This window comes from Plecotus auritus (assembly GCF_963455305.1).
Source record: "Plecotus auritus genome assembly, chromosome: 7".
In the NCBI taxonomy this organism is placed as follows: domain Eukaryota; kingdom Metazoa; phylum Chordata; class Mammalia; order Chiroptera; family Vespertilionidae; genus Plecotus; species Plecotus auritus.
Genome location: NC_137774.1, coordinates 8,236,216 through 8,257,829, shown reverse-complemented (window position 1 = coordinate 8,257,829; position 21,614 = coordinate 8,236,216). Strand labels below are relative to the sequence as shown.

Sequence of the window (21,614 nt, the reverse complement as noted above, 5' to 3'; positions counted from 1 at the left end):
ACAACAAGTACAGAATGTGGCCGCATATCTCTTGATGCCAACCGAGCAGCAGTACTGGCTGGTGGACACAGCGTCGTAAATGACACATAGAGAAAGATGTTTGCAGGGCCACTGAGTGTGGCTTTATTTGCCAGTTGACTAAGGACACAGGCTCTTGAGACAGCAGAGAACTAGAAACATCAGCAGATTAGCCTATGGAGAGGCTGTTACTAAGAGATGGGGGCCAGGGCACCCCCTGCAGTATCAGAGCGCCTTGGGGACAGACGGCCCACCTGCCACTGCTCAGTCTTCCTTGCTGGCCCCGCTCTCTTGGTGGCCAGGTCAGGCTCGAGCTGCAGAGGCACCAGCTTCCCAGCTCTGGTCCCTCCAGGATCCATCCACCAGCACTGAGGGGCTTCAGTAGCGGCCCGGGGGGCAGGGCACACAAGGCACACAGACAGTGTGGGGCACACAGACAGTGTGGGGCACACAGACAGTGCGGGGCACACTGGGGGAGGGCGCACAGGGGGGACACGAGGGAGTGGAGCATGGGTTACAGGGCAACCTGCAGAAGAAAGGCACATGAAGGGGTTAAAGAAGCCGGAGTGGGCAGCGGGTTCTGCCCCCAATGCCTCCCAAATCACCCACTGCTCACCTTCTCTCCTTACTTCCCTGGTCCCTCCCTTCATCGTCTTCATCTATGTGACCAATGGCCTCCTACCTGGTCTCCCAGCCCCACTCTTGCCCCTTCTAACTACTGTCAACTTGGTGGCCAGAGCGATCTTCCACAAACACAAATCTAATCATCTCCCTCCCCTGCTTAGGACCTTCAGAGGCTCCCATGTGTACTCAGGACAAAGAGCAACTTCCTTCAACTCAATTGTCACCTCCTCCTTGAAGCGCGCCCCCCCCACCCCGCCCGGATCTCTCTGTGTCAAATCCCCCTAAGGTGCCATATACTTCCTTCCAGAGCGATGTGTGATTATTCTAGTATGATCTCTCTCCCACTGGGCAGTGAGGTGAGCAGCCATGGATGCATGCCCACCTGCATACCTGGCCTAGAGCAGACTCTTAATAATTGATTAAATGAATTAATCAATTAATATAGAAGAAACACATGGCAAAGGGGAAAAGGATGCTCTCAGAGACTGACAGGTGTTGACTCAAAACCAGAAACGACACACTGGATGTTGGATGGACGCCGAGTAGCCCAGAGACTAGACAGGCAGCCCCAGAACCACATCCAACTGGAAATGCCGGCACTGTGTTGTCTTTTAATTTGTTGAAATATTTAAAATTGAAGAGAATTTCACATTTAAAAGAAATCCAGACTCCTGGTTTCCCTTGTACAATCAGACGATCCAGCAATGCTGCCACTCTCCTGTGATAGAAATGGCCCTGAGGGGTGGTGCCACCCGCATTGGACAAGGCCTAGCTCCCTAGTGGTCCACAGTCCTACATGAGCCACGTCACTCAGGTCCGCTAACAGCCTGGTCCTGGGAAAACATTTGACTTTGCAACTCTTGTCTTGGAGGACAAAATTCTAAATGACAGAGAAGCAAGGCTGAATGTAGAATCAGAAACTACCGAGAACAGTAATCAGCCCCCAGGGGTCCACAGCACAGCGGTGTCCTGCACACAGACCACCACCCAGCCCTGTGATTCTGCCTGCACTGCGGCTGGGAGCTGATGCCTCACTGACCTGATTCAGGCCCCCTCCCGCCACCCCTGTTGCTTATTACCTAGACCAGTGGTCGGCAAACTCATTAGTCAACAGAGCCAAAGATCAACAGGACAACAATTGAAATTTCTTTTGAGAGCCAAATTTCTTAAACTTCTTCTAACACCACTTCTTCAAAATAGACTCGCCCAGGCCGTGGTATTTTGTGGAAGAGCCACACTCAAGGGCCAAAGAGTCGCATGTGGCTCATGAGTCGCAGTTTGCCGACCATGGACATGGCCAGGGCCTCCTGAACAGTGTCCCTGCCCAGTCTCTCCTCCCTCTACTCAGCCCTTCCTCTGCCTGTCATCTGTGGCCTCTTCCTGAGGAGCAGCTGTGAGCTCTCACTGACTTGGTCAAGAAATGTTTACTGAGCATCTACTATGTGCCAGGTGGAGGGGGTAAAAATATTTTATATTGTCCCTGAGGTCCAGGTATTTATTTACCCTCTAGTGAGGGAGATCCACAGTTAAGCAAATTCTATCATCTCCTCCTCAAAATAAAATAAAATAAAATAAAATAAAATAAAATAAAATAAAATAAAATAAAAAGCAAGGCCTCCCCGTTGCCTATAAAATAAAACCCTCCCTCTCCAGCATGGTCTTTATGGCTCTCCATGAACGGTCCCCAACTGACCTTTCCTGTCTGCCTCCCACCCCAGATCATCACATGAAGCTACTTACTACCTTCCCAGTGCTGAAACCATTTTCCCCCCAGTATGATCTCCAGTTGCCCGTCTGCCTGGCTCTCTAAACCAGGGGTCCTCAAACTTTTTAAACAGGGGGCCAGTTCACTGTCCCTCAGACCATTGGAGGGCCGGACTATAGTTTAAAAAAAAAAAAATTATGAACAAATTCGTATGCGCACTGCAGGCCCGGGACAAGTCGGCTGCTAAGCAGGACAGGCAGCAGCACCCGGCGGGCCGGATAAATGTCCTCGGCGGGCCGCATGTGGCCCGCGGGCCGTAGTTTGAGGACGCCTGCTCTAAACAGATGGGAACAACTTGAGAGCAGATGCCTTATCATCATCCATCTGGGTCTTCCCCTGGCACCTGGCACACGCTGGGCCCTTGGAAGGTGTTTGTTGACTTGGGATGCAACAGGATCTTCAATGGGCCAGGTTTAGGGAGGGCGGCGTGAACACCTGCCTGACTTTCTTCAGATTCTATCAGCTTCCTAATCGCTTCTTAATTATGCCAGGGTTCTCCCTTATAAGAAGATCCAGTTGCTTCCTATGGCTTCCCCAACCCTCCCATGCATCTCCCGGTACAGCCTCGGCTGGGCCTACGTACTTGCAGTCCTCGCTCTCCAGCAGGCCCCGGTACGTGTTGATCTCACACTCCAGCCGGGCCCGGACGTCCAGCAGCACCTGGTACTCCTGGTTCTGCCGCTCCAGGTCGCAGCGGATCTCGGCCAGCTGGGCCTCCACGTTGGTGATCAGGCACTGTATCTGGGCCAGCTGCGAGCTGTAGCGGGCCTCGGTCTCCGTCAGCATGTTCTCCAGGGAGTCCCTCTGAGGAAAGGCGAAGATGAAATAATTATGAGGAACAGATCTATTTTCCATGGCCTGACTCAGGAAGAGCTAAGTCTCTCTTTGGGGTTGAGAATGACCCCTCTTTACCTAAGTCACTAAGCCCAGAAAGGTCAAGTGACTTGTTCAAGGTTAAGCAGCTGGTAAGTGAGAGACCAGGGTTGAACACAAGTCCGTGTGATCCTAAATCCCTATTCCTTCTCCAACCTTAGTCTGCCTTCAGGCTTTGGGGCTGAGGTCCACCAGGCTCCTTCCCTAACGCATCACTGGGAACAGTGGTCTTTAACCCTGGCTACATGCAGGGGTGGGCAAACTTTTTGACTCGAGGGCCACAATGGGTTCTTAAACTGGACCGGAGGGCTGGAACAAAAGCATGGATGGAGTGTTTGTGTGAACTAATATAAATTCAAAGTAAAGGAGCGGAGGGGAGAGCAAGAGAACTGGATAGAACAGCCGGATTGAGCCCGCGGGTCGTAGTTTGCCCACGGCTGTGTTAGAGTCACCCAGGCCCAGGCCCCACCTCCAGGAACTCTGATTTCATTCTTCTGGAGAGGAACCTGGGCATTTGGTTCTTTATATCTTCACAGGTGGGGTGGGAAAGCATGGGTTTGGAAGGGCAGGCTGAGCAGAGAACAGCATTCTTGAGGAGTCATTTTTGACCGCGGCCACCTCACTCATGTCAGATCTGGGACACCCATTTTATCTCTGAGCTGGGTCCTGGGAGAAACCTCCCTCCAAGGAAGGTCAGCTGGGTGAGCAGCCCCGGTAGCTGAATCTGGGCCTCCTCCTTCTCCTCCTTCCGGGATGCCCGCACCTACGCTCGGTGCCACCTAGGAGCCAGAGCTGTGGAAGAGGTGCCCCCCCCGCCCCCAGGGGCGCTCACCAGGCTGTGCTGGGCCTGCAGCTCGATCTCCAGCGTGTTGACTGTTCGTCTCAGATCAATGATGTCTGACTGGTAGGTTTGAAGCTGCTCAGAGCTGGTGGCCACCTGCTGGTTCAGCTCCTCCATCTGCAAGGGGGGAGACAGGAGAGGCTGGCAGTGCCTTCGCCGGGACACTGGGGAGGCCGCCCACCGGCGAGAGGCCCACCTGCGTGTTGAACCATTCCTCCACGTCCCTGCGGTTGGTCTCCACCACCGTCTCGTACTGACACCGCATCTCTTCCAGCATCTTGTTCAGGTCCACAGGGGGCGCAGCATCCACCTCAATGTTAAGGCGGTCCCCAAGCTGGCATCGGAGGGTGCCGACTTCCTGAAAAGGAGCAAGAGCCCCAGGAAGGTGTGAAGTTGTGGGATTTGGGGCTCACCTCCCCAGGCGATGTAAAAAGACAGAACAAGAGGTGCTAAAGATCTCTACATTGAAGGGGCCCCGGAGGACTGCCATCTGCTCTGTAGTATCCTGATGGTCTTCTGGCTCCAACCGGATGCCCTCGTGATGGGGGAAGCACTCCAGCTAAACACCTCCCTTCACACATGAGCATCAGGGTTCATTGCATGCATTTAAGCTAAGATGGGAGCCCGTGCGCCTGCATCCCCGGCCACCCTTCCCGCGTGTCCATCTGGGAAGCGGGGCAGCAAAAGCTTGGCTTCACTTGGTTCAAGGCCAAGTTAGAGCGGGCGCCTCCGCAGGCTTGGCTGCCAAGGAGAGAAAGTTGTCGCTGAGGCTCCGGGAGTGCGATAGCCTCATTAGTGGCTTCTCCGTTCAGGTCCCAGTTCCCTGATTAGGTGGGATGAGTCAGGTACCTTAGGGCACTTGGCAAATGCATGGTGACGGGTTGTTACTTTACACTTAAGCCTAAGGAAACCCAGCCAGGATTCAGAGACACTTGTTCTTTCCAGTGCCAAGTCAAGAGGTTGAGAGTCAACACAGGGAAGGAGGGAAAAACACCAGAGCTCAGTGGGCGTTCAACACGCAGGCGCCCGGGGGGAGGGGATTCCCACCAGGACCTGCAGGAGAGGAGGGAGAGCCAGAAAGGGCTGACCTGAGGCTCATGGATTAAGCCTATTAGATGCAAACAGAAGAGAGGAAGGAAGAGGAGGATGGGGACAGAAGGAAGGAAACCACTGCAGTTCAACTCCCCCTGAGAAGACATGGGGGCACCCAGCAGTCCAGCCTCACAGAGACGGGCAGGTGTGGGTTCCAGAACACAACCCCTATGGTTCCAGTGCACCAACCCCTGCCCCCCGCCTCCCCCCGGAACTTGGCTTTCGGGAGAAAAACAAATGCGGTGGAAAGGCACCTGGCAGTCACACAAGTCCAGGGAATGCAGAGAAGATGGCTAGCGCTTCTGAGCACCGACCAAGAGACAGGTGTTTCAAGCCAGATCTCACTGAATTCTCAAAGCAACCCTGTCTGATAGTGTTGCTCCTGTGTATAGATAAGGAGGCTCAGAAAGGTTAAAGACATTGGGCAAAGTCACAGAAACAATACGTGGCAGGCCTGGGAATTCCAACCCACGTTGGTATGACCAAAGCCCCACGTACTTCCCACGTTCTGCATCTGCCTGGCTTCCGGGCTCACCTCCTCATGGTTCTTCTTGAGGCAGAGCAGCTCCTCCTTCAGGGACTCCACCTGGGCCTCCAGGTTGGCCTTGCACAGGGTCAGCTCGTCCAGGATCCTGCGCAGGCCGTTGGTGTCGGCCTCCACCAGCTGCCGCAGGGCCAGCTCCGTCTCGTACCTGCACAAGGACAGGGTCAACAGTGAGAGGTGGATACAGAAATCAGGGGAGTCCTTGAACAGCTGGCATTTTTCCGGCTCTCTATGAAGTTAATGGAAAGCTGCCCCCAAGCATGTGCGGGGGGAGAGGGCACCCATCCCCGGACCAAACTCACTTGGTTCTGAAGTCATCGGCAGCCAGCTTGGCATTATCGATGTGCACCACCATCCTGGCGTTGTCTGCCTTGGTGCACAGAACCTGGAGGCCAAAGCATACAGAGGGGGTCAGTCCAGGATAAGAACCCATGTGAGGAGAAGACAGTAGCTGGGGGGCTCAGCAGCCTAGCAGCCATCCCTACAGAAGCCCCTCCTCCCTGGAACTCTGGGGGTTACTTAGTGAACTGCTCGTCCGTAGAGACATGAGATTTATTTCTTAAGCACCTGGGTCTGCATAAATCCAAATACCCCATTTTGGATACAATGAGCAATACGGAAGGAAATGCTCTCATTAAGTCTGAAGTCATTCATGTGACAGAAGGGTCCTTCATCAGCACTAACATTTACTGAAACCCCACCCCCACCCCGTTCCAGGGGCTGTGCTAAGCACTTGACCTGCATCAACTCATGGAATCCTCTTGGCAGCTCCATTAGGTAAAGACCATTCTACAGATGGGGAAACTGAGGCCCAGGGAAGGGACCTCCTAAAGTCATGCAATGAAGACTACATCCCAGGCCCCTTTCCACGTTAAGGGCTCTGGCTGAGTGCTCCAATTATGAGATAACCCTATGCCCTAGGGCAGTGGTCGGCAAACTCATTAGTCAACAGAGCCAAATATCAACAGTACAACGATTGAAATTTCTTTTGAGAGCCAAATTTTTTAAACTTAAACTTCTTCTAATGCCACTTCTTCAAAATAGACTCGCCCAGGCCGTGGTATTTTGTGGAAGAGCCACACTCAAGGGGCCAAAGAGCTGCATGTGGCCCAAGAGCCGCAGTTTGCCGACCACGGCCCTAGGGAAGCCTCTTTTCCCTGAACATAGCTTAGTAAATGACGAGATTCAAATCTAGAATGCCTGCTGTTCCAGTTGCCTTCCCAGCAAGACTGTTCACCGCTTGCCCTCACCTTCTGCTGGAGCTCCTCAATGGTCCTGAAATACGACTGGTAGTCAGGACACATGGTGGGCACTTGGGACTGGCAGGCCTCTTGGATCTTGCTCTCCAGGTTGGCGTTCTCCTGCTCCAGCTGCCGCACCTTCTCCAGGTAGTTGGCCAGCCGGTCATTTAGGAACTGCATGGTCTCCTTCTCGCTGCCATTGAAGGTTCCTTCACAGAACCAGCTGCAGGTCCCCATGGTGCTGGAGATGCCAGAGGTTGGCCGGCAGGTGCTGGGTCGGCAGGAGCTGGATAGGTAGGTCTTGGAGAGGCAGCTGGCCGGCCGGTGGGTGGTGGGCATGCAGACGGAAGGCACGCAAGGCATGGGCTGGCAGACATAGCCCAGGCACAACTCGGGCCGGCAGCTCATGCTGCTGGAGCAGACAGAGGGCTGGGAGCAGCTCTTGATGGAGACGGGTGGGCAGTTGGGTGCCGTGTTGGGGAGGCCCCTTCTCTCGGCTGCAGCTATCTCGATCGCCAACACCTACAGACCCCATCCCTCTGGGGCCTTTTATCCCCTTGGAGTGAGGGGGCTCGCCCTACAAAGCGGTGTTGATGTGTACACGCGGCCTCCAAGGAAGCTGCTAATTAATTTGTAATTTGGTTTCCAATAAGCAGTTCCTTTCCTCATAAAAGAGGCCAAGCTTGTCATTTGGCTAAAGCAGGCCTCCTGTCATTGATCACCAGGGGAGAGTTTCCGGACACATCTTCAAAGGATCAACTCCATGCGGGGCCCTCATTACCAGGGCCGAGTCGCCAGGAGACCACGGCGGCCTGGCCCTGTGCCACCCATGGCCTGGCCCACTGCGCCCCCGCCTGCTCCAGCCCTGAGAAAGGCACCTTCTCTGGGCCGGCGGGTGCTCCTTTTAATGAGAGCGTTCCCTGTGGGAAGAGGCCTGGCCCCTGAAGGAGGAAGTGTGTGGGTGACAGAAGCTGCATCGATACTGGCAGCGGTAGAAATCCAGGGAGGTCGGGAAGAGAACCTCTGAGGCTTCGGAGCACGGATCATCTTCCTCCCCGGGGGGGAGGAATAATATCTGGGGCAAGAGAACACACTCAAGCCAGGAAGCCTTAAGAGCCAGGGACAGCCTTTCAGCTGGACACGGTTGAGAAAGATGAGGGAACGCCACTCTTGGAGAAAACCTTCAGCGTCATGGACATCTCCGTGAGGCGGATGCTCTATCTTGACCGTCTCTGGATCCGCCCTTTCATTGCTCACTGCCCCACGCACAGAGTTGTCAAGTTCGATTCTTGTTTGCTGAGACGGAGGTGGCCAGGCTGGCACCGGCTCTGCTTTCACTTTCTGCAGTGGTGGACAGGGAGGGCTCCCGTCAGGGCCTCAGGGACGGAGGCAGTGGGCATCAGCGCCCTTGAGAAGTGACACTTGGCAGCCCTGGTCTGAGCTATGCCAGGAGATGGGGACAGGTATCTCCAATCATAGGAGCCTTGGACCTTCCTTAAGAAAGCAACAGGGGAGACCCGTGGTTTCCGTCCTTGCTGCAATACCCGCCAGCTCAAACACGTCATGTTTAATGTGTGTGTGTGTGTGTGTGTGTGTGTGTTATATAGCCACGTCTTATTCCTTCATCTTCTCAACATAATATTGGAGTATAAGCACTTGTCTTATTTTTCACATATTTCTAGAAGTATTGGTGAAGAGTCAGGGAAGAGAAAACCCCACCTAGCTCTATTCCCAGAATGCATTGCTTAAGAAAAGTCAAGATAGAGATTATTACCTTCTAATTTGCTGTGTGACCTTGGGAAAGTCACTTTACCTCTCTGGGCCTCTGTTTCCGCATGCAAATTGAAAAGGTTAGGTTAGCCCAGCCACGTGGCTCAGTGGTTGAGCATCAACCTATGAACCAGAAGGTCACAGTTTGATTCCCGGTTGGGGCACTCAATTCCCAGTGTGGGGTATGCAGGAGGCAGCCAAACAATGATTCTCTCTCATCATTGATGTTCTTATCTCTCTCCCTCTCCCCCTTCCTCTCTGAAATCAATAAAAATCTTATTTTTTTTTTAAAGTACACCATGGGGATCAGACAGTACTATGGTTGACATCAGAGGTGCTCTGAGACCCCTGAACTCCCAGGGGCCTTGCCAGCAGGGCTCTCAGCCCTGGCTGCTCACTGGAATCATGTGCAGAGCTTTTATAAACCCCAACACCAGGCCTGTTCCAGACCCACGAAGTCAGGATTTCAGGATTTCAGACCTGGCATCCATGTGTTTTAAAGGCATCAGCCTTGGCCAAGGCCGAGGACCTCTGGCCAAGTGGAAACAACTTTGCAATGGAAAAGCACAAGCTAATAAAGTAGATAGTAATGCTTTCTGCACAGGATCTGGTGCACTCCATCTTGGAGGGGGTTAGGGTAGGTTTGGAAGAGGCTTGTACCACAAAGAATGAAGTAAGAGTGTGGCTTGTGTGAAACAGTTAACCTGAGCTGTGTGCTCAAGGGAGGGTGCGTGTACCACTTGCTGACTGTGGATTCTCCCACTGACTTGGCTCCGAGTCAGAATTAGCTAATAAGTCATCTACTTACTTACCCACTTTGGCTGGCCTGGTTTGCCCTGGGCATTGCTGCTTGGAAGGAAACCCCAGAAGTGAAACCATGGGCAGGAAAAAGGTGGATGCCCACATTCAGAGCAACCCAGACATCCAGCTAGAATAGAGTCCACAATAATTACCGGCCAGTTTTCAAATGCTCAGCATAGCATTAGGGACCTTCCGGCACAGTCAATGTCATGTTCTCTTTTACTGATGATGAAACTGAGACCTACACCTGCAAAAGCTCCCACAGGCAGTAGGTGGGGCTGGGATTTGAACTCAGGTTAGTCTGGCTTGTGTTTGGAGCCCACATTCATCATTCTTGCCAGGGGTCTTATCCAGCATCTAGAAGGGTTTAGGAATCTGGAGAAGGGCTGCGGTAAATTAATAAAGAGTCCAGGGACAAAACATAATTTTGGAAGGTATTTTGGGGAGCCAGAGGAGACTTAGCTAAAGAAACCAAGTCCTCCCTTGCTCTTTATTAACACATTTTGTCCTAAGGCAAGGTAGATATACACATCAAAGGCCAAGGCTTAGTATACAGAGGCATTGTTGGGTTGGGGGAAATGCCTACAGCTGTTCAGGTATTTGGCCAGCAGGAGGCAGTAACATGTGTAGATTGAAATGCCCTCAGCTGTCTGGCAGCAAGCAATCATGTATGCTTCCTTTTCAGGTTTGGGGAAATGCCCTTAGCCATTCCAGATGATTCAGCCCTGCTGACATGCTGGGATTAGCTTCCAGCAATTCTAACGCCATGGCCCCCTGTCGCTGGCCTCCTCCTACTGCCGAATTAGGAAGGAAAAGAGACAGAGAGTGGGCTCCTTCCTGTCCCATCCCAAGGCCTCCCTCCGATGAGAGTCAATCCTGTCCCTGGCACCTCACACACCGCCTGGCCCAGGAAGGTGCTCAGCAAGGGTTTGTTGAATGAACTGAATGATCCTGAGATGATCATCCTCTTTGGGTGGCTGATCCCTCAGCTAAACCCGCCAAGGGGTTCCAAGAAGCCCAGAGCTGAGGGGGTGCAGAATGCCAGGAGTGAGGGCGCTGGGAGAACCGAAGCCCCAGACCCTCCTTTCCAGGGGATTGGAAAGGGGATGATTCTAAAATCGAATCAGGGAGAACTATACTCGGCACCCTTAAGAGGTGTGTGTAGGGGGAGAGGTCCTCAGTGTTACCTTAGCATCTTCCCCATCTGTTTTCCATCTTGAGTGTTGCTATAACTCTCTTACCATCACTGAAGCTCCTCAGCATGTGCTCTTGGCACCTTATAAAGAGCACATGGCCATCTGGGGCCAACCCACCTTCCTTTCCATCTCAGAAAGCTTTGCCTTCATCCTTCTCCACTCCCCATTGGCATTGATGGAACTTGGAGCCTGCCTGGTCTATTGGGAGAGGACATTCTGGGCCCAACTGAGAGCTTTTGGGTCAAAATGCTGGGAGCTCCTACTTTCCTGTTGAAATGCTTTGGTACCCATGGTGGGCCTTATCAGACATCAAGGGCACACAAGAACGTGATGAGCCTCGTAAGGACTAGAATCTCTGAACTGTGGGTGGAAGTCACGGTGGCTGTCTCACTCTCGGATCTCGTGCTTTGGATGGAGGGTAGGTTTTCAGTGGGGGCGGGGGGGATTGCTGAACGGGGGAGGGGGAAGCCTGTGTGAAAAGGATGCAGTGGAAGAGGGGGTTGATTGAAGACACTCCTAGAAGCACCCTGGTGAGGGACTTCATATGGCTGCTCTTAGGAGGACCACAGACATGAGCTAATGAAGTGGCCTGAGACGCTTCCCATTGCACTGGCCCCAGATTTATTCTCCTCCTCTGGGCTCCCAGGGTGACTGTGTATACTGAATAGTAGGGAGGGTCTGGCAACATCTGCCACCACACTGGACTCTTGGAGAAAGGTCTTTATCAGGAAAGCTGAACAATAAGCCCTACTGTTGACCTCTACCCACCCCAAAAAGGAGCACAGGGACCCTGTCATCCCCAGCATCATACTAGTACATGACCAAGCATCCCCTGTTCATCTGCCCAAGAGTCACCCCTCTTCACATAGCAGAGACACAAACCAATAATCCAGACTGGTGCTACTTAGGCATCAAGAGCCAGAGCAAATGCACTTTATTGTTCTGAATCCCTCTGTTGCCTTTCAGAACCCACTGGAACAGCACCCAGAAGGAAATGCTGACCCAAGAGGCAGCCTGAGAACAGAGACCCTGGCACCCATTGAAATGACGAGGAGTTGCGGCCTTCGGGAGCAGCCAGCCTTAGTGGCAGGCTCTGAGAAACCTTATGGCATGTATTTGCGGTGAGGCCTCTCAGGACCAGGCCCTGGGCTCTGCATGAGAAGGGACTGGAGCTTTAGGGTTAGGGTTAACTAGAGGCCAACTCCAAGTCCTGGAGACAGTGGCCTTGGCTTTCTGGGCCTAGGGACTCTCAGAACCGGCCTCCTGGGCAGGGCACACAAATGGGGCGGGGGCTGCAGGTCATGCGGGCTGCGCCAGGACCACAGGAGGCCACGGGAAGGCAGGGGAGGCATGACTTGGAGGGTGAGGGTTCCGGGGCACACGGGTTACTGGGCAGCCTAGGAGAAAGAAAAAGGCCAGATTAGTATGATTTTCCAGTTGCTGTTTTCCATAACTCAGGGTAACCTAAAAATCACCTAGACCTGCCCCATTATTTTGCCAAAAGGGGAACAGAGGCCAGGGGAGAGAAGAGATTTGCCCGGGTCACATGATGAATTTGTAACAAGACTAGAAGGAAACCCGGGCTCCAGGCTGGGCTCTTCGCAGGCACCATGCTGTCTCCCACAGAACTGTATGGACTGTGTTCAGAAGATGAGAGCGCAGTGGTACTCACTTGCAGTCCTCGCTCTCCAGCAGGCCCCGGTACGTGTTGATCTCACACTCTAGCCGGGCCCGGACGTCCAGCAGCACCTGGTACTCCTGGTTCTGTCGCTCCAGGTCACCCCTGATCTCAGCCAGCTGGGCCTCCACGTTGCCGATCAGGCACTGCATCTGGGCCAGCTGCGAGCTGTAGCGGGCCTCCGTCTCCGCCAGGGTGGATTCCAAAGCATCTCTCTGTGAGGACAAGCGTTGTGCAGGGAGGAGGAAGGTTAGAGATCAAAGGAAGATGCACCTAATCCATCTGGATCTCACGGAGGCCTCGGACTCCAAGAACAGAAGCTCAGAGAATCACTTGGAGCCAGGATGAACCACAACCAGACATCTCCCTTGAGATGAGCCAATTAGCCCCGTTAGCCATCTTGGTCTAAAATGACCTAAAAATGATATCTCTGGCCCTTGTCAGTTTGGCTCAGTGGCTAGACGTCAGCCTGTGGACCAAAGCGTCCCGGGTTTGATTCCGGTCAAGGGCACGGACCTCCATTGCAGGCTCCTCCCTGACCCGAGCCCTAGTCAGGGCTCGTGCAGGAGGCAACCAATTGATGTGTTTCTCTCACATCGTGGTGTTTCTCTCTGTCTTTCCCCCTCTCTTCCACTCTCCCTAAAAATCAATGGGAAAATATCGTCACGTGAGGATTAACAAGAAAAAACAAATAAAAAAATGATATCTCTGAGTAACTGATAATTACTCAGAAAGAATCTGCTTCCACAAATAGAGGAGCTACTGCCTGGACATGTCGGTTTCCACAGCCTCCTCTTCTACCACTGGGGCATTTGTGAATGGGGGCTGGGCTCCCGTTCCCTCCTCTCTGCACAAAAATCTCTGATGCTTAAGAACTTGACCACGAGCCTGTGTGGTCAGAGCATGGAAATCGGGGGGCTCATGGGCAGCTAGGCTTGGTCCCCAGCAGCCTCAGGACTCACCATGCTCTGCTGGGCCTGCAGCTCGATCTCCAGGGCGTTGACTGTGCGTCTCAGCTCGATGATCTCTGCCTGGCAGGTCTGAAGCTGCTCCGAGCTGGACACCACCTGCTGGTTCAGCTCCTCGGTCTGAAACATACACACCCGGGACCTGGTCAGGATCACTGGGGACACAGCTCCTGAGGTCCACAGAGGCCACTGAGAATTGTGAGCTGAGAAGGACCTTCCAGATCACCCAGCCCAAACTATTCATTTTACAGGATGTGGTTGCTTAGACCACAGCCACCTGCCCAAGGTTCATGTGGAAATCAAAGCAGAGCTGGGACTCAAACTCAGGGTTCTTGATGGGGAGCCCCCAGGTCACTCCTGTGTGACCCACGGTGTGTCTCTGTGGCAGACTGTTTCCAGGACGTACCTGGGTGTTGAACCAGTCTTCAGCATCCCGGCGGTTATTCTCCACCAGGGTCTCATACTGGCACCTCATCTCATCCAAAACGCGATTCAGGTCCACAGGTGGGGCAGCGTCCACCTCAACGTTGAGTCGGTCACCAAGCTGGCAGCGCAGTGAGTTTACTTCCTGTGGCATAGACCAAAGTCAGCACTAACTTTCCCACTGGCTGCCCCATCGCCCTCCCCACCACTGCACCTGCTTCCCATGCTCACCTACTCCCCATGTTCACCTACTCCCCATGCTCACCTGTTCCCCATGCTCACCTACTCCCCATGTTCACCTCCTGCCCTTGCTCACCTACTCCCCATGCTCACCTCCTCCCCATGCTCACCTCCTGCCCTTGCTCACCTGCTCCCCATGTTCACCTACTCCCCTATGCTTACCTACTCCCCATGCTCACCTATTTCCCCATGCTCACCTCCTGCCCTTGCTCACCTGCTCCCCATGTTCACCTACTCTCCTTGCTCACTGCTCCCCACTCTCACCTGCTCCCCATGCTCACCTCCTGCCCTTGCTCACCCACTCCCCATGTTCACCTACTCCCCTATGCTTACCTACTCCCCATGCTCACCTACTCCCCATGCTCACCTATTTCCCCATGCTCACCTCCTGTCCTTGCTCACCTGCTCCCCCATGCTCACCTACTTCCCCATGCTCACCTCCTGCCCTTGCTCACCTGCTCCCCATGTTCACCTACTCTCCTTACTCACTGCTCCCCATGCTCACCTGCTCCCCCAGGCTCACCTGCTCCCCCATGCTCACCTCCCCATACTTACCTCCTCATGGTTCTTCTTGAGGCAGAGCAGCTCCTCCTTTAGGGACTCCACCTGGGCCTCCAGGTCAGCCTTGCACAGGGTCAGATCATCCAGGATCCTGCGCAGCCCATTCATGTCCGACTCCACCAGCTGCCTCATGGACACCTCCATCTCATACCTGGCAGGCACGTAACAGGGCACCTGAAGCTGCATTTCTGTTTTAAATCTAAGTCACGTTTCACCCCAGACTGGCCTGGTGCTGTGTGTCCACCTTAATGCCTCAGTGACTTAGTGCAGCCAAAACCCTGAGTTTGGGCATCACCAATGTCCAGTATTACCCGCCCCCAACCAAGGGGCAAGCAGGACACTCACTTGGTCCTGAAATCATCTGCGGCCAGCTTGGCATTGTCGATCTGCACCACCAACCGGGCGTTCTCTGCCTTGGTGCACAGGGTCTGGGGGTGGGGGGGGGTAGGGAGGGAAGAGTTACTTCAGTCAAAGAAAGGACATTCTGCTGGCCGGAGCACCCCAAAGCTGGCATGAGCTGTCGTTGGAGAAAGGGAAGTACCCATCCCTGGACTCCTGGCAGCTGAGGCTCCATGAAGGCTTATGGGCCTGCTGCACGGATCGGGGCAGGAAACCGCTAGGGCCCCGTCCAATGCAGTCATCTGCGACCTGTCGCCCAGAATAGAGGGGAGGCGTGGAGATGCTGCAGGAAAGACCGGCATGGTGACTTCCTCTTCTCTTTCTATCGCCCAGGCTACAGGGTTCTCTAGGCAGGTTATTAAGAACGGCACACTCTGATTTCTTGGTCATAAATTTCTCAGAAGCCAGCTGCTTTTCAGGGGATGTGGGCTGGGTGAGAAGGAAACTTCTGACAGGCTTTTCCTTTCCTGAATCAGTTATAGGAAACCTGCCCTGCACCAACACATCAAATTCAATCCCCTTACCTTAAGGGAGAAAGAGGAGGAGAAGGAGGAGGAGGAGGAGGGGGAGGAGGAGGAGAGTTGGGCTATGGTATCAAAGGTCATACAACCAATTAGTTCACAGAGTCATGTTCAAGCTCTGGCTCCACTAACTGCCAGCGGGACCACTTAGAATAAGTCACTTAACCAGCCTGAGCCTCAGTGTTCTCATCTGTTAAATGGGCTGGTGATACCTCCCTCGTAAGATTACTGGGAGGAGCAAGTGAGGCCACAGTGTGAACACGCTGTGTGACCTCTGAAGTGCCCCAGGGGAACTGGGCCACCACCACAGATGGTCTGGCTTCCAGTCCAGTGCTGGTGGCACCAGCCTCCTGAGCTGCCGACGCCTCTCGAAACCCCTCACCTTCTTCTGGAGCTCCTCAATGGTCCGGAAGTGGGACTGGTAGTCGGGGCACAGGTAGGGCACCTGCTGCTCGCACCACTCGCGGATGCGGCTCTCCAGGCTGGCGTTCTCCTGCTCCAGCTGCCGCACCTTCTCCAGGTAGCTGGCCAGGCGGTCGTTCAGGAACTGCATGGTCTCCTTCTCGCTGCCCGTGAGGATGCCCTCCCCAAACCAGCCCCCGCCCACACTGTAGCTGGGGGCAAAGCCTCCGGACGGGAGGCAGAGAGCAGGGAGGCAGCTGGCGGCCCTGCAGCTGCTCCTGCCCAGCCCGACTGAGCAGGTGGAGAAACTCCGGGCCCCACGGGAGAGGCTCGGGAGCTTGCAGGAGCTGCTGGAGTACATGGTGGACACGCGGGGCGAGCCCTTGAGAGACCCCGAGGAGAAGCTGGGCTTGAGGCATTTGGAAGCCATGGCCTCCGCACCGGGACGCAAGTGACAGAGCTTCAAGGCTGGACACCCCCGATGCAGAGACGCAGCTCCTCGCCCCGGGTTTATATCTCGGCCCCCGTGGGCGTTGGCCTTTACCAAGTGTCTTCTCCTCGTAAAGTTAATACCACTTTCTATCAGAACCCCTCATTAACCTGCTCTTTAGCTTCCTGTGAACATTTCTCGGCCTCGTAAAAAAGGAGCCCCGTTGGACTGGCGGCTACGTTGAGACTCATCGCCACCGCCCCGTGCTGCTGGCAAGACCCAGTCTCCGTCAGTTCTTCAAAGGGGCCTGTCATCAGAGCCCAGACCTCAGCCCCCTGGGTAAGAGGTGTGGGAGTCCAGCCTCGGTCTTGACTTTCTCCAGCATTGTCTTCTTTTATGGGCCAATGGCGTCGAGGAGGCCTCTGGGTTGGCTCCTGGGCGTTGGAAAGGCAAGTCTGGTTGTTGCAACAAGGCCTGGCCTCAAGCCCAAGGAGACACAGAAGGCTCTAGAACAGCTCAGGAAATAGGACTATGGTAACCAACTATGGCTGTTTCCCCAGGATTGTTCTGGTTTTGGTGCTGAAAGTCTCCGATCCCTGGGAACCCCTCCCTCCTGGGCAAAGGGGTTCAGTTGGTCACCCTGGACACAGCAGAGCCTCGATGAACACATCCCCACTTCCTCCCTTGCCAGGAAGTCCATTCTGGCCGTGCAGCCTCAGCTCCAGCCAAGATGACTAGAGTTCGGCTAACTGGGTGCCTGCCCCACGCAAGGAAGGTGTCGTCCAGGCCCTGGCTGGAAAATGGAGAAGTCTACCCATCTGGTTGCAGGGCCAGGCGGAGTGGCCCTGCCTCACAGGCCTCCTCCGAAGGCTCAAAGCACCTGGCCTTCGACATTTGATCTTTGCTACAGGAGTTGTCTGGATCAGGGGTCCTCAAACTACGGCCCGCGGGCCACATGCGGCCCGCCGAGGACATTTATCCGGCCCGCCGGGTGCCGCTGCCTGTCCTGCTTAGCAGCTGACTCGTCCCAGGCCCACAGTGTGCATAGGAATTTGTTCATAGTTTTTTTTTTAAAAACTATAGTCCGGCCCTCCAATGGTCTGAGGGACAGTGAACTGGCCCCCTGTTTAAAAAGTTTGAGGACCCCTGGTCTGGATGGATGCCCAGAAAGCTGGACAAGGGTGGGTTATTTGCCCAGAAAATCCAGTCTGCCAAGCAAGTGGGATCTGGAAGAGGGCCTGGGAGCTGAGCAAGAGGGCAGGTGTTGCTGGGGAGGGGCCTCATCCGGGAGGCCGATGGGACTTGCCTTCTGTTCTGCCCTGCGGTCTGGGTCCTGCTTACTCTTTTCGGGGTCCCATCAGGAGAACGACCATGGGCTGAGCACCAGCAGCCTTCCCGGCAGGGCGCTCGGTGCTTTCCGGTGCCGGGTCTCGCCGAATCCTCATGGTGCCCTGTGAGCCGAGCTTGTTACCCCCCTCTCAAAGCTGAGGAAACCAAGACCCAAGGGCGCTGAAAGCTTGCGAAAGTGGCACCCGCTCGTGACAGGCAGAACCAAGATGCCAACCAGAGTCTGGCCTGGCCCTCTCCACCGCACCACCAGCCTCCACCACACCTCCGAAATCCGGTCCTGGATTGCCCGCTGTGGCCGGGCTCTGTGGAGAAAGGAAAGGACAGAATAGGGTGGACTCCACAAGAGGATGGCCAACAGCCTCTGGTGTCCCAGGAGATGCAGCTCAGCATCATGGTTCCCTGTGAACTCTGGGGGTTTGAATCCCAGCCCTGCCACGTGCCAACTGTTTCCTCTCTCTCTATTTCCTCCTCTGTAAACCGGGAGGAAGATAGACCTGCTTCCTAGGGCTGCTCTGAGGATAACGTAAGTGTGAAGCTTCTAGAACAGCACCTGCTCATGGTTCATGCTCAGGAAGGGCAGCCGCTGACTCGTCCCCATGCTTGTGGAGTCTTGTTGAAGTCACACCTCAATAGCACACAGCTGTCCCTAGGGAGTGCGGACGGTCTCTGAGCACACAGGCCACCATCCCACAGGCCAGGTGCATGTGTTTGGGGCCCTCAGATACAGAGCTCCCATGAGTCACCATGCCCTTCCCACACCTGGGGACCTGGTGTGACCGGCACCCACACAGTGCCAGCCTAGGCCCCCATTGGCTGCCTCAGCCTCTCCCTCCCTGGAAATCCATGCCCCGGTGCAAGGACACACCTGAGCTGAGAACCTGGCTGCACCTGCTTGCGTGTTTGTGATTCCCACCCAGGTGAGTACAGGGCTCCACCCAGGAGCCCAGAGAAGCTACAGCAGTGGAGGTCAGCAAGCCACATGCTGTTTATACAGCCCTGAGGGTCACATGGGTTCCCAGGCAGGGATCCACACCTGTGCTACCTGGAAGGGGTTTCTCTCTACCACTCAGTCCTCGTAATACAAGCTAGTAGTACCAGCCATCATTCATTGAACACTGAGCACCTGCCAGGCTCTGGGCTGAGTTCTCTCATTCACTCCTCACAACAACCCCATGAGATTGGCATCACCAATATCCCCATTTAATAGATGAATAAACTGAGGCTGGGATGTTTCAGGAGCCTGCCCCCTGCTCCAGCCCTGTTGTACTCTACCAGCTCCAAACACTCATGGCAGTAACTAGTGGTTGACCTGTTGGCCCTCCATTCGATGATATCCTCAAATTGTCTTGTGTTTCAGCCCTATCTTCTCAGGGAGACTGTACATTCTTGGGGGGCAAGGAATGACCTGGTACTTCTTTTGAAACCTCTATCGTGTTAAGCACAGTGCTGAGCTTCTAGATGTCTCAACATACATGAATTAATTAATTAATTAATCAATCAATCAATCAATCAATCAATGTTTTGTCCATAGTGAATTGTGCTAAGTAAGGAAGCAAAGAAAGGATTTTGAGAGAAAGGGAGCATAGAAAAGGAGGGAATGAAGAAAGAAGGAGAGAAAAGTGGGTAGAGAACTGAAAGAGAAAGATATAGTACTTCCAAAGTTAGTCTTATCATCCTTACTCTTACAGATGACGAAACCGAGACTTAGCGATAAAAGATTAGGCATCTCCGTGTAGGTGAGCAGCACCTGCTCAGACGAACCAGCCCCTTTGGCAGAGAACAAAGTGTTCTCTGGGCCAAAAGCCATTCTGCCCAAAGGGAGACAGGACCGTAAGCCAATTCACTGCCGCGCCCATGTCCAGTCCACAGTGTTGAGCTCTGGTGTGCACACTGCTTAGTGATTTAAACTGGAACTCGGTTGAAGGTATATGTGAGGGTGAGAGTAGGAAGGATTTCCTTAACCAACACAGACTCTAAACAATTTAATAAAAAGCTAGACAAGGCTACCGAAATAAAGCGCCCATGACACCCAGGGCTGTCTGAGTGCATGGCATGAGGCTGTGAATGCCCTCTGCAAACTGCAGAGAGTGCATAAAAAGGGAACGCACTGCATGCTGGGAGGAGCTGACAGTGTGATTGTCAGATCACAAGCCTGTGTGGTCTGTCTGTCTGCTCCGACACAGTAGCCAGGCAGCTCGAGCTGTAGACGGAACAGAAGGTCCAGTCCAATCCCTGGCTGTTCCCCATGCACCAGCAAACAGGGGTGGCATGCTCTGTGTGCCCCCTGCCCACCGCTCATCTCCTGAGCCTCAGGCACGAGCCAAGAAGGGGAGCCCGCAGGCCCCAGAGCAGGAGTGCGAAGCCCAGAGAGTATAGGGCAGGAGGAGAGTGAGATCACATGGAAGGACCCTCCTGCCCAGGGCCAAGCAGGTCCTCTGAGGCCAAGGCCTTTGGGCTCACTGTCCAGCTCCGAGGGTGCTGCTGACTAACAGTGCAGGCCCCACCAGCATCCTGCCGTGTAACCAGGCAAAGACCCCGGGCCCACCTCGGGAGGCAGGGGGTTTCCCCTCTCCATACTCAGCTCAGGAGCCCTTCATTTAACACTAATGCTCATTGCTACCACTTCCTGGGGGCTGCACACACTAAGCTTCCTGCAGCCCCATTTCACAGATGAACCAGCCAACACTAGAGAGGTCACAGGACATGACTGGGCGCCCACTGCCAAACACAGAGCCAGGCTCCGTGCAGATGCTCCAACCTGCCCATGCGCCTCTTCCCTAAGACCCGAGAGGTGTTCGCTGCACCTCTGCTTGAGCAGCAAATTCCTGGTGACATCCATCAAGGCCATGTCTTTCCCATGGAGGTCTTGGGCTCCAGGAAGAGCTCAGAGGTGGAAAAGAAGAGAAAGAGACAAACACGGAGACAGACTCGGAGAGAGAGGTGAGAACCTGACCTGCGTGCTGGGAAGAGCACCGGAGCTAGGGTCTCAATAGCTAAGCCATGGCCTGTCCCTCTCACCGCTGTGTGGCCTGGAACAAGTCACTGCTCCCTCTGGGCCCGTGTTCTCCTCTGAAGAATGAGGCCTGAGACACAGCAGGCGTGAGGGCCTCAGACTTCTCCCAGGCCATGCCCCTCAGTCAGAGGGGAGCAGGTCCTGGCATGGTTAGGCTCCATGCTCAGATGGGTACGGCTCAACCAGCAGAATCCGGGGCACTTGGAACTCTGCCCCATTGTGAAGTTTCCACCCCCCTGCCTGCCCCCCCACACACACACACACATGCACACACACGCACACACACACACACGCACACACACGCACGTCCCTGTGCCCATCACCTTTCACTTCGGCTCTGTAGCCAGTGTTGTGGACATGAATTCACCTCCCACCTTCATACCCCAAGTCACTCCAACTCTCCTCCCTGGGGTGGTTGGCCCAGCCTGGCAGTCTGGAATATGCCTCTCTCTGGTTGGTCCTGGAACCCCCTCTCCTAAACTGTCCCCGTGCCAGGTCTGCGGGTGGGTGAGCAGGGGAAAAGGCGCCAGGCCAGGGAGAAGCTAAAGGGAAGGGAGAGATAACCCCCAGATGCAGGCAGGACTACTGAGGAGGACTGGCCAGGGAGCCTTTGCCTCTCCTGTGGTCTCCCCAGAGGGGTACCCACAGGCAGGGCCGACAAGCCTGTAGGTTGTGGCCAGCGCCCATCCTGATTAGGTCAGTGTCTGGGCTCGTGGACCAGGGCCTGAGGTATCCCCTTTATTCAATATTTTTAATCACCCCGTCACGTCCTATCACCCAGCACCAGCGAAGACAAATCTGACACCAGAACCCACACCTTCAGTGCAACCCCTGACCCAACACCCCCAGAACAAACCACATGAG

At 54.5% G+C, this 21,614-nt stretch overlaps 2 protein-coding genes across 2 annotated transcripts; both read right to left on the bottom strand.

Moving 5' to 3' along the window:
* Window positions 1-396: 396 nt before the first annotated feature.
* KRT32 (keratin 32) lies at window positions 397-8,197 on the bottom strand (the record flags this gene model as incomplete). Its single annotated transcript, XM_080681133.1, has 8 exons — window positions 397-544; window positions 2,991-3,211; window positions 4,113-4,238; window positions 4,318-4,479; window positions 5,749-5,905; window positions 6,060-6,142; window positions 7,008-7,520; window positions 8,180-8,197. 8 exons carry the CDS (start codon window positions 8,195-8,197, stop codon window positions 397-399), a joined length of 1,428 nt encoding a protein of 475 aa, XP_080537259.1.
* A 3,817-nt stretch (window positions 8,198-12,014) lies between these two features.
* KRT35 (keratin 35) lies at window positions 12,015-16,387 on the bottom strand (the record flags this gene model as incomplete). Its single annotated transcript, XM_080680252.1, has 7 exons — window positions 12,015-12,162; window positions 12,438-12,658; window positions 13,406-13,531; window positions 13,818-13,979; window positions 14,630-14,786; window positions 14,981-15,063; window positions 15,938-16,387. 7 exons carry the CDS (start codon window positions 16,385-16,387, stop codon window positions 12,015-12,017), a joined length of 1,347 nt encoding a protein of 448 aa, XP_080536378.1.
* Between the last annotated feature and the right edge of the window lie 5,227 nt (window positions 16,388-21,614).